Source organism: Trichosurus vulpecula, chromosome 6, assembly GCF_011100635.1.
Source record: "Trichosurus vulpecula isolate mTriVul1 chromosome 6, mTriVul1.pri, whole genome shotgun sequence".
In the NCBI taxonomy this organism is placed as follows: domain Eukaryota; kingdom Metazoa; phylum Chordata; class Mammalia; order Diprotodontia; family Phalangeridae; genus Trichosurus; species Trichosurus vulpecula.
The window spans coordinates 217,527,048-217,543,119 of NC_050578.1; the positions used below are offsets into that span (position 1 = coordinate 217,527,048).

General features: G+C 37.4%; 1 protein-coding gene across 2 annotated transcripts in view; it reads right to left on the reverse strand.

Moving 5' to 3' along the window:
* Positions 1-1,839: 1,839 nt before the first annotated feature.
* PCGF3 (polycomb group ring finger 3) overlaps positions 1,840-16,072 on the reverse strand; it is a 112,373-nt gene continuing 98,140 nt past the window's right edge. For both annotated transcript variants that reach the window (XM_036763259.1, XM_036763260.1), the window contains 3 exons: positions 12,436-12,573; positions 9,811-9,891; positions 1,840-7,877 (listed from right to left, as the gene is read on the reverse strand). In XM_036763259.1, the coding sequence (XP_036619154.1) occupies positions 7,830-7,877; positions 9,811-9,891; positions 12,436-12,573 (267 nt within the window). In that variant the 3' untranslated portion in view covers positions 1,840-7,829. The remainder of the gene's footprint in view (positions 7,878-9,810; positions 9,892-12,435; positions 12,574-16,072) is intronic.

The following is a 16,072-nucleotide window of genomic DNA, read 5'->3' on the forward strand; positions in this document are numbered from 1 at the left end:
ACTGGAACTGATCTTTTCCTCTTAAAAAAAAAAAGCACCCTAGCTTCCCTCCTTGGCACATCTCACCTATTTCTATCGTAACTCTAGTCCATTTGGTGGCACAGTCACCTCCCTCACTAGATTGTAAGGTCCTTGGGGCAATAGGCTTTTTCATTTACCTTTGTATCCATTCCCAGATAATCAAATTCTCCAGGGATATATAGTTCTACCTTGATGAAGGATAAAATGTCTCTATATTCTCCAGTGCCTAGCAGCTAATAAATGCCTTTGGAATTAAATCAAATCCCCCAGTGCTCGGCAGAGTGCTCACAGAGAAGATGCTTAATAATAGTTGAATCCAGTTATTAGAATTTTGTGCTGCCCAAGATCTTTTAAAAGATCTCTCCCCATTAAAGTCTATACAAGTTTTCCAAAGTCTGTAGTTCTCCCCCAAAATTAGGTGAATTCTTTTCTGTCTTATTAAAGACTTACAAAGAAAGCGATCCTTCCTAAAGAAACTTTACTGTTCATTCAAATTTTTAATAGGAAATCATTCTATGGTTTGACACCAAGATCAAATCCAGACTTTTTCCAGCATAAAAATCATAGAAATAAAATGCAATGATGAAAGAATTTATTTTACGTCCAAATTAAAGCCTGAAACAATTAAATTGCTACATTATATATTATACACAAAGCAATACAAAACATGAAACTCATAAACATTTTTTGTTTGTTTTTCTCAATGGGGTATTTCAAAGGTCACAATCACAATTGCTGAGGGTGGTGCCTTTATCCCTTCCTGAAGTGAGGTATATAAGCATATCATTTCTACTATAAACCTGAGCAGATTTCGTGCCATATAAACATGGAAAAAAAAACTGCCAACAAATGTGCATTATTAAAGGTACAGTTTATTTAATTTTTTGCTGAGGAAATGGCTTGTAGGTCATAGGCAAAAGGATTTAAGCTGATCATCCCAGCACAAAGGGAAATGATGCGATGTGTATGGCACAGTTATACTTAAATAGGTGACACATGCATAACGTATGTGTATTTGTGTATTGTGTGAAGGGTGTAGGTAATGTCTGCCCATCAGATTTGTCAATTTCTACACTGATGTTCCTACTCTTAGCCCAATGTAAACAGAGCAACAGTAAAACTGAGCTGCTGGCAGATGCTCTCCTTGAGTATCTTAGGACACTGAAATAATAGAGTTCAATAATTTCCCTTGAGAATCAGCAAGCAAAAATAGATCACCTTGTAAAGTTCAACAAATGCCATCATGGATCTTAGCTGCAGAGTATAGAGTGAGAGAGAGACAGGGAGAGACACAGAGATGAACCCCTCACAGTGTGGGTGTGTACAGGTTCAGAACTGACACCAATACTAGGCCGCTCTATTAGGCTTTTACCATAGGTAGATGTTGCATTTTGTGGCCATGTACTATCATAACAGGGTTCTATTTCATATATATAATTAGATATCTTATACACACAGAATTAAGCTAGATCAAAAAAAAAAAACTTCCTACATACAAAAACACACTGGTCTACAGGGGAGAACAATAATTTAATGGCTGCAGAACAAAAACAGGGGAGGTGGAAGAATGCACTATGGTAGAATGATGCTAAATTTGGAGGTTGTATCCTTTTCCTGTCTTTACAACAAAATGAAAAAAAAAAAAACCAATCTTTTTAGGGCCATCTCTTTGCTTCCACCATTATCTATCTACTTGAGCAAGCAAAGGCAAATGTCTAACAACAGACCCATTCTCTCTTTGCACATAATCTGCATTAATGTTTAGTAGATGTTATGTATGTATTTGTGTTGAAGGAGGGGAACAGAATGTCTAAAGGCTTAAGACCACAGCGGTGACCATTTTATTTTACAATAGCAATTCAGTAGCAGAAAATAAGTTCTTTTGAATCTCCCAATATGAAGAAAAGCAGCAAAAGTGATATAACTTTGGAACTTGACATTGCTGTATGCAGATACTGCAAAGAAACACACCCAGCGTAACATCTGCTTTATAGTTCACTAAGATATCCTAGAGCAACAAATTCTTTTATACACAATTCCAGGCATAAATCTTGATAACCTTAAGAGCTAATCAAAGAACTTACCAAATCAGCCAAATGAGACCCATATTTCAAGCCAATTGCTTGATGCTAAGTTTACTTTTAACCCTAGTTAATGGCCCTAAACCTTTCAGAAGGCATAACTAGCCATTACATTCTCTCTTCCTACTAACTAAACTTTCTGCCAAAGCAAACAAAAGTATTATGTTGCTTATTAACCTTTGAAAATTAAGGATCTGGCCTGAGTATTTTTTTTCTCCTCTGTTCAGTGCAGGTGACAGAATACTTCATTCTAATCAGTCAGCACACCAAGAGCAATGCGAAATGCTACCATTACTGTTGCTGAGAATATCTGCAGTGGTGTACGTAAACCGAAGACCAAAGCATCCAAATTCTGTTTTTCTCTCCATGTAACAGATGAACAACATTTGTCACTTTATGTACAGTTTCTGCCAAGCATTTGGCAGAAACATTTGGCTAACTTAAATGACGTTTCAGATGTAATATGACATTTTACAAATGTCAGCGGTGAGAGTGAGCAGCAAATGTACTCTGACAAGAGGGCTGAGATGTGTGATCACAGAGGTGTGGAAGATATATTAAATACTGGCTGAACTAAAGGACAAGGCTCTAGTAAAGGTTTGTACTAGCAGCTAACAGCATCTTCATATTACCACTGTAGTATACTAGGAAATTATTTTTATAATACTCTTATACAAATTTTGGATAATAAACTTTCAGCCTGACAGAAATTCAGTGAGCTTTTTTTTTTTGCTTTTATTACAAGCATATAATATTAATTGGCAAAACACTGAATACAAGCTTCACTATCATAAAATCAAAACATTAAGCAATATTCCAAAAAGATTTTTAGACAAAAAACTAGCCACCAAGAGTACAAAAATTACACAGCAACACAAAGCATAAAAAAATGTAAACTTTCAAATGAAACAGTCAAAAATATCTGCGGTCTCATTTCTCCAGACTGCGATCATTTCAGGTCTTTCTTTTGCCACACAACGATGTTAAAGGCTTAGTGGTTGCAATGTCTATTGTCCTCTGCTTCTAAATCTGTCTCATCTGAGAAATTGCTTTCCTTTATGCCCAATTAAAAGTTATTGGGATACTCATTTACACCAATGTTTTACATATACTTAAAGCTAAATTCAAACTTTAACCCATTCTTCAAACATAAGCTTACATATGAAGGAATTAATGTAATGATAGCACAAACAAAATGTAATTCTGCGCTTTTTTTTAACCTTAATCTTTTCAGAGATGAAAATTTGCCAAAATATACTAAAATTCCAAGCCAATCTGATGTCCAATTAGTTTAGTGCTCTCTCTTTAAACTTCGTGTTTAATAAATAGAAAGAAAACTAAATATAAAGACCTAAGCATAATTTGGATGGAAGATTTACAAATCTTGACTCCCAATTTCCTTTAAATCAAAGCAAAGAAACACATTAGTTATGTTTTAAGGTCACACCTGTGAGGTGGTGGAACTATGTAGTTACCTGAGGAAATACAGAAATGTGGATTTTTTTCTGTAAAATATACAGTTTAGCTGAGTGCATTAAGTTTCTTTTAAAATACTTTTAAGTATAAATTTATCAAATATTCATATATGTTGATGTATAAACTGGTTGGCTTGATCCTATATAGCATTTAGTTCAATGGTAAATTTCAAATTATTGTAAAATACAATTATCTTCCATTAGAAAAGGTCCAATGAATCTCCAAAGACTAATTATGTTGTTACAAAGAGCCAGGTAAGCTTTCAAAGGCTCGTTGCCTACTGGAAAAAATAGCACCATCATCCTACAGTCTGATATTTTACATGGTCCCATATCCCCAGAGGTTGTAGCGTTGCGTATATGACTGCACAACCAATAAGACAAATATTCCCAGGTTAGATGGTACACAAAGATACCACACATAACAATGGCACAAAGCAATGTCAGACAGGTGGCCAGTCTTGCAGAACGCGTCCACACTTCACATGAATGTTTCTTGCCCAATCATTTATTTGTAAATATTGCTGACAGGTAGCTCTTTCACACGTGCATGTGCACACACACGCACACACACACACAAAATTTTAATCTCAAAATGTCATTCTTACAATTAGAAAAAGAAATAAAAAGTGGGATAAAGAAACCCAAGTAGCTGGATGTACACACTTTAAAATCCCACCTACAATTAATTACCTTTCAGTTCAGCAGTGAGTAGATGCTACATTGCCATTTCAACATAGGTCTAATAAATGCACGTTTGAACCTATTGCACAGAAGCAGAAGTCATGCTCTTCATCCATATAAACAAAAACGTACAAATCAAAAGCTACTCAAGGTAAAAAGAAGCTTGTAAAACATCTCACAATTTCATTTTATATGCCCGTAAATAAAGCTGGACCACGGAAAACAAAATATTTGGATGGTAAATTATGATAGAAGGCTTAAAATAGAATAAATAATTTTATAAAGTTAACTTTTCTTCTTTTTTTAAACCCCCCAAATCTTAAATTCAATATTATATATTCTATCTGAATTCTCTATTTTCAATGAAAACTCTATCTAGTGAGACTAATGCCTGGGGAATCCGTCTCACTGCTGCTGAAGATAATTCAACAAGATAACTGAGCTGCAACTGTTTGACCAGCTAAATAGTGGTGAAAACTACTTCACAGTAACTCCACCTGCATGAAAGTACTGAACAAATCTGAATGATTATCCAAACACAAAGTGAGCCTGGCTTTCATTCTGGGGGAAAGAATGCACATTTTAACCAATTCCGCCTTGAATGAAATGTTTGTTGAAGCTCCACAGAAGGCGAAGGAAGCAGAGTCTGACTTTGAGGCGTCCCTCTGCCGGTGACATTTACTTAGGCACAGCCCCTCTTACCAGAGAAAGCTACAATAAGCTAAGCCAAATGGAGCAGAAAACTCCCCAGGGAAAACAGTCCTGTTGTGAAGAGATTTTTGACATGATGCAATTTTAGAAAAATAGGTACTTTTGCCACTGAGGTTTTATCAGGTTAACACACTTACAAAAGCAGAGTTAAACACAATAATTAATAATCAATAACCAGTTAGAGATGTTAATACTGGCTTCCATATATTACCTACATACCTATACATAGATTACCTATATTTAAACATATTGACATAGCACCATAGCAAATTCAAGTGATTTTAAAGATAGCTACAAACTTACAAATATGTATAATGCAGATTGTTATGAGGCCAAGTTACAACTGACTGTGAATTACTTTTAATCTGAATTTGCATGTTGATACTGTTTAATCCTTTCTCAGTTTCATCACACAGGAAACTACCCAAGTTTTAAATGTTTTGCTTAAAATTGCATTGCAGTAATTTCTGGTCTTGTAGAATGCTTCAGCAGATTATGTATTTTGAGGTAGACAGGTAACATTTATTATATATACACATATCTAATCATTAAACCCTCACATGGTAAATCTGATTTGGATGGGGTATCAGGCTATGAGCTTGGATACGTCAACAATTCAAACCATACTAGAAGTGAACTTAACTGTTTATAATAAAGAAATTGATTTTAAATAGTCTGAATTAATAGTTTTGTGTTTTGGTTTTAATTGCCTAATTTATGGTCAAGTGGATTGAATTAATTTAATTAGCTGTTCTTATAGCTAAGAATCAAGTTGCATTAACTATTAATTCTTTCCATTTCATGCATGTGAAACGTGAAATGGGAAGAAAAAAAAGTATATAAAGGAGTCCAATTATACCTTCAAAAATGAATTCAAAGAAATACATGCTGAGAAAGACAGAGTTTCCTAAGGGCCAGCGTTGCCAATGATACTATGCTGGACCAAACATCCTAGAATCACGGGCTCCTCCTCAACCCCACCTCAGTCTCTGTTACCACTGAGGGAGAAAGGTGAACTGCACAAGATCTCCAGGTTCTCTGAGGATAACAGCATTAATGGTATGTTTTCAATTTGGATTTCTCCAGTTCACAACACAACAAAAATGGGGAGCAAGGAGGGAGGGATGTATCCAAAAGTGCACCAGACTTGTGGGGGGCTCACTTGGTGACTTCGACTTGGATTACTTCAGTAAATGGCTCCATTCTCACTCTTACTTAGTCAAGACTCCAAATCACAATTATAATAAATGTTTGTGTGTTGGCAAATAGGGGACACTACTCTGTAAAAAGCCAAAGATACCCACATTTTGGAGATGAAAGGGTTTAACAAAACCATATACTGACTGGCGTTTTTAGCTTATCAAGTAAAAAGCAACTTCTATCGGTCAAGAATGACTAGAATTCATTCTGAGTCCTTTTTAACCTCTTTCTATACCAGTCAGCAGTCATAATGTGTAGCTTGCAGAAATCATTCTAGATTTAACATTTACCATAGAGAATGCAGGCTGGATACACATGCATACCAGGCAAAGCTAAGAACCAAGGCAATAATGTGGGCAAATCAGGTAAAAATGTTGGCCTTGTTTGGCCCAAAATGGATAGAAATCGCCTCATTTCTCTACTTTACCTTTTTATGTAGCTGGTACAGCCTTTAGGAGGGCTTTTTTTTTTCAACTTGATAGCTACTAGCTCAAGCCAAGACCTCAATGAAAATTTTACCTACTCAATTTGGTGGTTACTACTCAAGACACTATCAATTAAATCAGGCCCCTAAATAAGAAACAGAATGCCATTATATCTCCAGATTGCTAAAACATATGTGAAATGAAGGGGGGGGAAGGACAAGCGGACAAATTATGATATCAACACATTATATAATTTTTTCATAGAAATGACTAAAAGAAAACTAGAATTGTTCTGTAAGCCACTGTTAAAACAACTAAAAACAATATATAACACTCAGCTCTACGAATGAAAACATTTTCTATTGCACTGTCTTCATGACTAGTGATATATTTTTAAAATAAAAGTTACCTCCCAAATAAGAACAGATTTCTGCAAGCTTCTAACTCTGTATGACACGTCTACCTTAAAATAAGTTCAAGTAACATATTAAGCACTTGTGAGTATTCTTGTTAAGTGATCTGATGATATTTTATGCTATATAGTAAAATATAGAGGCAAACTGGGGGAACTATTATCTTCCTTTTATTTAATATGGAAACTTTAATGCCATGATTAAATTATAAAATTATGGAATTCCCTATTGATATGCTATTAAATAAAATTTTAATAAAAATCTTCTAAGTCTTCAGGAAGTTAAAGGCAACATAAATACAGTCAATCACCACCAAAAGGGATCTGAAGTGGCTTTGGAAGGACTGGATGAAAGCCAAAATATTGAGGCAAACAATGAAATCAAATTCATAAAATATACTGAAATTAATTCCACTTTTCAAGACATGGAAAGCAAGCAAAAGTAATTTGGTGTCAGGAAAGTGACATTTATATCACTATTACATTTATTAATCTGTCTTGTGAAATCGCAGCAAAGAGACGAATGCTATTCAGCTACATAAAACTGTGAAGTGTTTTCATAATCTGTAAACTTAGTGCTGGTAGTGTCTTGTTGAGTTGTGAATTCTTTTTTCGTACAAAAAGGTATAAATATTCTCTTTCAGAAATCTGGTTCCCACGTCACCCAGAAGAAAGATTCTGAAGTATGGTGTGCTGTGAGATCACTGGTCCTCCAGAACAATTCTACTGGGTCATGTGATGTGAGTTAAGTGATGCACTGAGAAGGTGCCTGGTGATAGTCTCTGCAAAAAACTCTGTCCCAAAGGACACTAAAGTTCTCTTACAGCAAGTCCATTTTGGGTCTGTAATGTAGCAGTAGAGGTGCTTTCTGTAAAAACAAACCCCCCCAAATAGCTAGGTTATTAATGGAGAAAGATAACAGAACAAAAACACAAAATAAAATTTTTTTTGATATATAATGAAAGAACAAACTAAAGGGTTCTATTTTAAAATGCTTTTACTATAAAGAATCAAATATGGTGCTAATCAAACATGAACATTTTTGATTCTCTGTAGTCATGAAGCCCAACAAAGTATGGGATGAGAGGAGGTCATCTCCTTTGTACCTTCATAACTAGACCCATCACAGACTGAGAGTTGGAAGGAGCCTTAAAGGCCATCTAGTCTAACATTCTCATTTTACAAATAAAGAAACTAAGGCTTAAGGTTGAATAACTTACCCAAGGTCACAGGGGAAGTAAATGGCAATGCCAGGATTATAACCCTGGCCTCTCTACTGGTTGCTGCAGACACTGCATTCTTCACTGGACCTTCCTGACTCTCCTCTTCCTAGGCTCCTCATAGCACCTGAACTGTCACCTCTGCTGGAGCCCATCCTTCCCTCTGCCCAGTCAACAGGAGGCCAGTCAGGCTTCCTGATACCACCCACCTCGCAAGCTCCTTCTTGCCCCCTCCCCTCCCATGTTACACCTAGCAGCTTCCTATACTTTCCCCCTGACTCCTCAAGGATATTGCAGTGGTATAATTTATTCCAGGAAGCAGTGATAATAGTTGTCTAAGTGAGATGAGAAAAAGGAAATGTTGGAAGGAGAGTTGGGGGGAGGGGGGGAGGGAGGGTGTGTGTGTGTGTGTGTGTGTGTGCGTGCATGTGTGTGTGTGTGAGAGAGAGAGAAAGAGAGAGAGAGAGAGAGAGAGAGAGAGAGAGAGAGAGAGATCTGTGCCTCTCTCTGTACTTAATCTTCTGTGGAAGTGCTTTTTAGGAGAGGCGAGTTGTGTGCCAATGACAAGTAAACTTGTCCCCTGGCTTGAGTCATGGAAGAGGTGGGTGCGGGTCCTCATGTAAAAGGTGAAGAATGGACAAAGAAAAAGGAAAGGGTCTACTGTTGCCCCTCAAATGCTCTTGGCTCCTAGAGAGGTAGACAGAGGCAGAGGAGGCCTGGCTACTCAGTCAGAAATCCTTACTGGCAAATGTTTTGCTCTGGGTCTAAGATTCCTGAAAACAATCGCCCCAGGGAAGTAGCTGCAACTATCTGACCACCAATGTGCCTGACAACTATTCCCTAACTGTCCCTGAGCAGTCCTCTGCAGACCTTGCCACAGTGGTGGTAGTAGCACCCCCAGAATACCTCTGGACCACAGAACACTGGGACTCATTTTCTTGGCTCTAAATCTCGGCAATAAACAGAAGTAACCTGGACTAACCTTTGATGCTTCATAGGATAACACACCCTCTAGGTACTTTTCTCTTGGGGTAACCAACCCTTACCAGCTACAACTTGCCATACTCCAAAGACAGAAATTATCTGAATCTGTCAGTTCCCTTTCTGGAGAATTCAAAAGTGATGAGGCGCCATGTTGCAAAAGCCCTCACTCGTTCACAGTGGGAATCCCATGCTTCTACAAGTAATTCCCTCAATTTGTCCTTTCCATGAATATTCCTGATGGTTATTCTGCCAACGAGTATGAAAGGAATGGGAAGGGGCTAGAGGTGAGATCTGTTATAAATTTAGCCTTCTAATTAGCCTCTATCAAGTCCCCCCAAACTAACAACACTAATTTGGGGGCTCAAGCAAACTGCATGGGGTCAGCAGTACTCTGACAGACCATAGTTATTGAAAACCACCTAAAATGCTGCTGTGAAATCTCCTATTTTAAAGGGACCCTTTATTTGTGTTCAAATCATTATTCTAATACTTGCAGACAGTCTTAACCCCTGAGAGGAATGGACTACATAAACACACATGACTGTTATTCATAGAAGAGACTATAAAACACCTTGTTACAAAACAACTGGGTCATACCTTAAATCTCCATCTAGTAACAACTACAAACTTGAGTGTGTGGTCCTTGCCAAGAATTTCTTCATTGCATAATATATCCAGCTAATAGAAGAGGAAGAAATACTTTAATTTAGGGTGGAGTAAATGACAAAACACACCAGTCAACGAACACACATTACTACCTGTTGTAAATAAGTTAGACTAAAACTATCAATGACAAAAACTCTCTCTGTTAGTGGACTTTGAAGAACACTGCCTTCGAATGACTGAGATGCTGAGGCGTCTCCATCATATGATATAATTTGTAAGACATTATGACTTCAGGTCTCTGTTATCAGGATGATTGCAACATTCTTTTCAAAGGGTCAATTAAAGCAAGTGTGGCCTACGCCCTGATGCCCAGAGACAGGCTCAGACAATCTGGCCATAGTCTTCTCTGCCACTCACAGTTTAGACCTGTGACTTAGTTGCAGAAGGCGCTCCAGGTGAGGAAACTCCCTCTCCCAATGCAGGCCAGTGATTGTTGTTCACTGGAGCTGGGGACATGGGTGGGGGGCACTGAGAGTCACAGAGGAAGTCTATGTCTGAGGCAGGACTTGCCCTCCAGTCATCCTGACAGACTAGCTCTTGATGCATTCCATGGGATGCCACAGAGAAGATGAAGTCCTTCCTTTACAGCAAGGAGGATGTCTATCCTCATGATTCCCTTAAAGCTCAAGAAGGATCACTAGCAGTATTTATGGGAATGATAAAACATTTTATGAATTTCTCTTGCAATCTCCCCTCATGAACACCAGATGCGGCTATCTTACAGATAGTAAGGAAAAACTGAGCTACACATAAATGTCTCTGTGCATTACTTAGAGGGGAAGAGAAAGGCAGAAAGATCCAAAGAATACATTTAAACTGGTGTTAGTAGACCCAAATCTCTTTCACAGCAAAGACTTTGTTTTCCATTTTTCCCATACTGTCTTCTCCCTGAGCCCCATATTTGGTGGATATTCAACACTGCTGACAGCTTACTCTCTTACAAGATATGCTTTCTTGGAGGGTACCATATTGTAGCTTTCCACAGTAAAACAGGGCCTTGTTAGGCTCACCACTCTCCCTTATGTTCCTTTAGTCCCTGCTTCCTTTTGTCAACTCAATGTACTTTTGACTTCCTTTCAGACACAAGGTCTTTGCATATAAACCAAATAAACTTTTGGAACAGACTTGCAACAGTCTGATATTTAGGATTGAAAAGGATGTTGGATAATTCATCTGGCTCAAATACCTCATCTTGTCAATGAAAACACAGACCTTGAAAAAGGAATTGATTCATCCAAAGTCACATTAGTAAGTTAGTGGCAGAACCAGGACTAGAATCTAGGTTTCCTAAAGTGCAATAAATATTCTTGTCACTACACTATGCTGTAACATTCTATGTTAAACAACAAATAATAATAATAATAGTAACTCCTATTTATATAACACTTGAAGGTCTGCAAAGTGCTTTCCTCACAACAACCCTGTGAGGTAGGTAAGCAAATGGTAAAGAATAAAAAATTTACTCAGGAAATGGCAAACTGAGAAATTTGGGGTACTTGATTGCAAAGCTCCCTTAGGAATCTCCTCAAATATTTAAGGGACCTTAAAGGTCATGTAGTACAACTTGCATCTCTTATTGCATCCCTCATGCTCTTCCAGTGACACAGAACTCACTGCTGGTTCAGGAAGCTCACTCTATTATTAGCTAGCTGTAGTTAGAAAAGTCTTCTGAAGAGTGAACTAAAATATGCTTCTTGGTAATGTTCACCCATTGGTCTAACTCTTCTACATAGTAGTTTTTCTAATGTTTTATGTAAGTGATTATACCTTCAGTCTGATTTTTTTCTAGGCTAAACATCCAAGATAATCCTCAACCACTCATTATAGATAGCATGTGCTTCCCAGACCTATCACTGTTGTGGTCATTCTGCCCTGTAGTCATGGCTCCTGAGATACAGTAACTTCAATGCTTTATAACATAAGTATTTAGTAGTTTTATTTGTTACTCACTGTGCAGCTCACTGAGGAAGGGGGTTGGTGGGTTCCAAGCCCAATTCACTTTTGTTGAACCTTGCAAGGATCTATATTAACACCTCCCCAAAACACCCAAGTACCTCCTTGTCCTTTCTCACTGTTCTATCCCCTTTGTCCCAATTAGCTCTTGTTCAGAGTAAGTTATGTTACATATGTCTTAAGATTTAAAAAAATTGGAGAGAAGGGAAGGGAGGAATAGTTCCCAGCCAATTACTCCATAATATTTAACTATAAAACATATTCAAGTCCTCCTTCAGTGGATTTAAGATTGAGTTTCCTTAGAAACATGCAATTCTTAGACAATTAGTATTTACTTCTTATCTATTGCCTTATCTGGAGATGCTTCTTACTGAAAAGCCCTTGCATTATCTATTGAAGCCAGTCCCATACCAATAATTATAATGTTGGGAGCAGTTATAATGCCAGAGTGTATACGCCCTATTATAATGACAAGGTGTATGCAAAACTACTTTACATTGTTTTAAAATTTTCTAGTTGAAACTTGTAACAAAATAAGAAAAAGCTGTTTCTAAAACGTATCTGCATTTATAAGTGTTGTCATTACTTAATTTCCCATTTTACCTCATTGAAAGATGAAAGATTAAGTTTTTTGGCAATGAACTTCTTTAGATGCAAGACTGTTGCCTGTGCTGAGCAGCGGATCCATTTTCGTTTCAATCCACGTAATTTGCTGCTATTGCATTCCAGGCAGATGCTTACCTTCAAGAGAAAGTGCACACATGTTGGCAGAGCTCATTAAAAGGAATTCCACTGGGCTCTCCCTGGAAATGCTTTCTGAGCTATCTATAAATGAAATTACACCAAAGAACTCTGATATCCGTGAACACTACAGCTTTTCTTTACCTTATTCCTGAAGCAAAGTAACTCCATCTGTGGCGATTTTATGTCTATTCATTGAGTGCACTCAAGATTTGGCTGTCAACCAGAAAAACAAAATCCAACACTTTCCTGTTTGCCCGTATTTTACCATTTCATACTAAAGCACAACTCTTCCCTGGGTCACTATCACTACACCAAAGGAACCAAAGCGAATAAATAGCCATGGGAAAATACAAATTAAACCTGCCTCCTGTTGTCTCAGTCCAAGTTTATACTTGGAATTTCATTGAAGAGATTGAAACAAGAAAATAATCATAGGATTTACAGTCTAATGTATTATCTAGTATGCATGCTGGCCAGCTATGTAGCACCCAGGAAACTTTCTGAGTGGGCCACAGACGTTTACTCTACATAGATCAACTACAATTTTTTTTTACATGTTTCAATGTGTCCCTTCACTGGCACAAATAATTATGGCATTCCTCAGATGGTTGCCTTAATTTCCTCTATTCAGTACTAAATCAAATTATATTCAACAAACATATACTCTTTCTCCATACTCTCTTAGAATAATGTTAACTAATAATTGACCAAGGGGTAAAAAATAAGAGGATCATTCAGGAATCACAACTAACCAACTAGGTTAGGATGAAAGAAATAATGTCCTGGCACAGGGCAACAAGAGGGAACCAATCAACAGGTGAGAGAAGGATGGCTTCAAGAGCTGTTAAAAAATAAGGAAAGGAAAGATCTTTAGGATATCAGAAAAAATCATGTCCATTTTTTCTCCCCGGTGTTTTATACAGAGACTTGAAAAAGTAGTACCCTAATGAGTGCTGAATGAATAAATTAATGAACCTATGTTAAGCTGAAAGACATGAGATGTGATATGGATAAATTAACACCTGATGGGGTTTTACAGGTAGGAGGTCAGAATCTAATCTTTATGTGTCATAATAAAAGTCAGGATAAAATTTTGAGGAGCAGCAGTAAAACGAGGCACCACAAAGAGGAGGTACATTTATTTCTTCTCATTCTAACAGAATTCCTTCTATTAGAATGGAATAGAAAGTATACCCAAAAAATGCATAGGCGAGTTGGAGACTGCTTTGAATTTTAATAAAGAAGGATACATCAAATAATTGCTAGCCTTTCATTCTTTGCTAAAGATCACTAAATGTTACTTGAATGAGACAAAACCAGAAACATTCTAATGTTGACTTGAGCAGAAAATTCTGTGATACATTTGTATGATGCTGTGTTCAAGCCTGTGTATGTGTAACTGCCCTCCTCTCATGTATAATATAAATCAGTATTTTCCCAAATGGAGGCTGACTTAGTCTGGACACATTGGCAGCAGAGCTTCTCCATTCGGGCAGCCATGGAGGAGTTGTCCACCACCTTTGTGACATCATTTTAAATGTAGTCTAACAAGGTTTACCCACTTGTACTATTCCAGAGACTCGCTATCAGCTCCTCTACTGTTACCAGATGGGACAGGATCCTAGAATTATAGGCTTAGAACTGAAAGGGAGCCCTGAGTCTGACTCTGTGGGTTTACAAATAAGGAAAATAACCTGCTATAGGTAGTAAACGGCTCATCTGGGAGCTGAATCCTGGACCTATAACTCTGAATCTGGTACTTTTTCCACTGTACTCCATTTCCTCTGCCTCATGGCCCCTCCATAATCACAGGTGAATCCATTCTAGCACCGTTGGCCTTTGTGACATTAGGAGGTTGAATTCATGGCTACGGAATCCATCTCATGAATATGTGTATACTAAGCTGCTTTGACCTCTGGAGGGGTGATAACAGTCCTTTCACAAACTGATGAGCTCTTCAGGAACTGATTGCAAAATGGAGAAGAGTCTTTTTTCCTACCACTTTAGCATCAGATTTTTAAATTTTTAAGCCACTCTAAGATACTTTAAAAAATAGAGTAATATCTTTCATGAAATGAAGTTTAGTACTACACATTAAACAGAACGCGCTCTGGGCTTTAGGAATTCACTTTTGAAACCTTAAGAGATCTTCCGTGTTCTGGCTTGGAATTTGCTCTGATTGCTATCTGCTGGACAGAGATGCCAGGCTGAGTGAGGCAGCCCTGGTTTAGTTATGTTTCATCATGGGGCATAAATACGGGGAGACAGAAACAAAGAAGCTGAAATAGGGTGATATTTTCAATGGCTTTTGGTTCTACTGAATCCTTATGGATTCATTTCTTTATTTATAAAATGAGAATCTCTAAGTCGGTCACCTCATAGATGATCTCTAAGGATCCTTTCCAACTCTCACTGTGTTATCCTTTCGGCATCATCAACTACTCTACTGTTCTTAGTTCTCTTTTCAAATAAAATACTGTGCTTTCAGTCATGGTTAAGAATAGGAATGGGGAGATCTGCAAGCAGTGCAGTGACAGGGCAGAAAAATTCAGTCTAAACTCTATACTGTGTAGATTTACATTTCAAAACATATGGCATATGTTGTGCTGATGTTATTCAGGGAGGGGACTAGATGAAGTGTCTATGAGGTAATCTCTATGCCATTTGCATGTGAATGCCCTTAAACAGTAGTTAAAGCTATGAACAGCATCAAACCTGTTTTTGTGGTTTTACTACCTCTGTACCAAGGGCTGCTGAATTTGTTTTTTTTGTTTTTTTTTTTTTAATAAAGAACAATTCCATTTCTGAGTGTTGACCACTACACTGGTCCACCTACTGTAGATTTTCCTGAAAGTTCACAGGTACGCTCCATCATTCACAATTGTGCATCCACAGGACTTTTTTACTTCCTAACTTACAGTTTCCATTTCAGATCAGTTCATATCAGCCTATTTTCTGCCTAGTAAAGGCATACTGGAGAAATTATCACTAACACACTAGTGGGCTTACTTTTGGTATTTCATTGTTATTGACAGCTGTGCAATTTAATGTCAAACATGACTCAAAGAAACACATGAAGCATTTAAGATACCATTAGTGACTGATGTGAGTTATTTCTAAATCAGAGTCAGGCCACCAATCAAGCAAAAACAAAATCAGTATCAAATTAGAAAAAAAGGATAAAAATGAGATGAAGATATGACATATAACTGAGGCAACTCATAACTCATTTAAACAAATTACTGATGCCTCAAAATGGGGATTGGATAAAGAACAGACATCGACCTAGACATTTACCATTTCCTAAAACAAATTTAATCAACGTCAACAAATTGACGAAACAAAATTAATGTGTTCTCCTTGCAAAACACAGAGATAGTCACTAAGGGCAATACTGATGTACAGAATAGACTAATTTGTTAGATTTTGGAAGGATGGTTTAAACTTATGAGAAGCACTGCCTCATAAAGTAGCAAGAACCAGTGGAGGGGCAAAC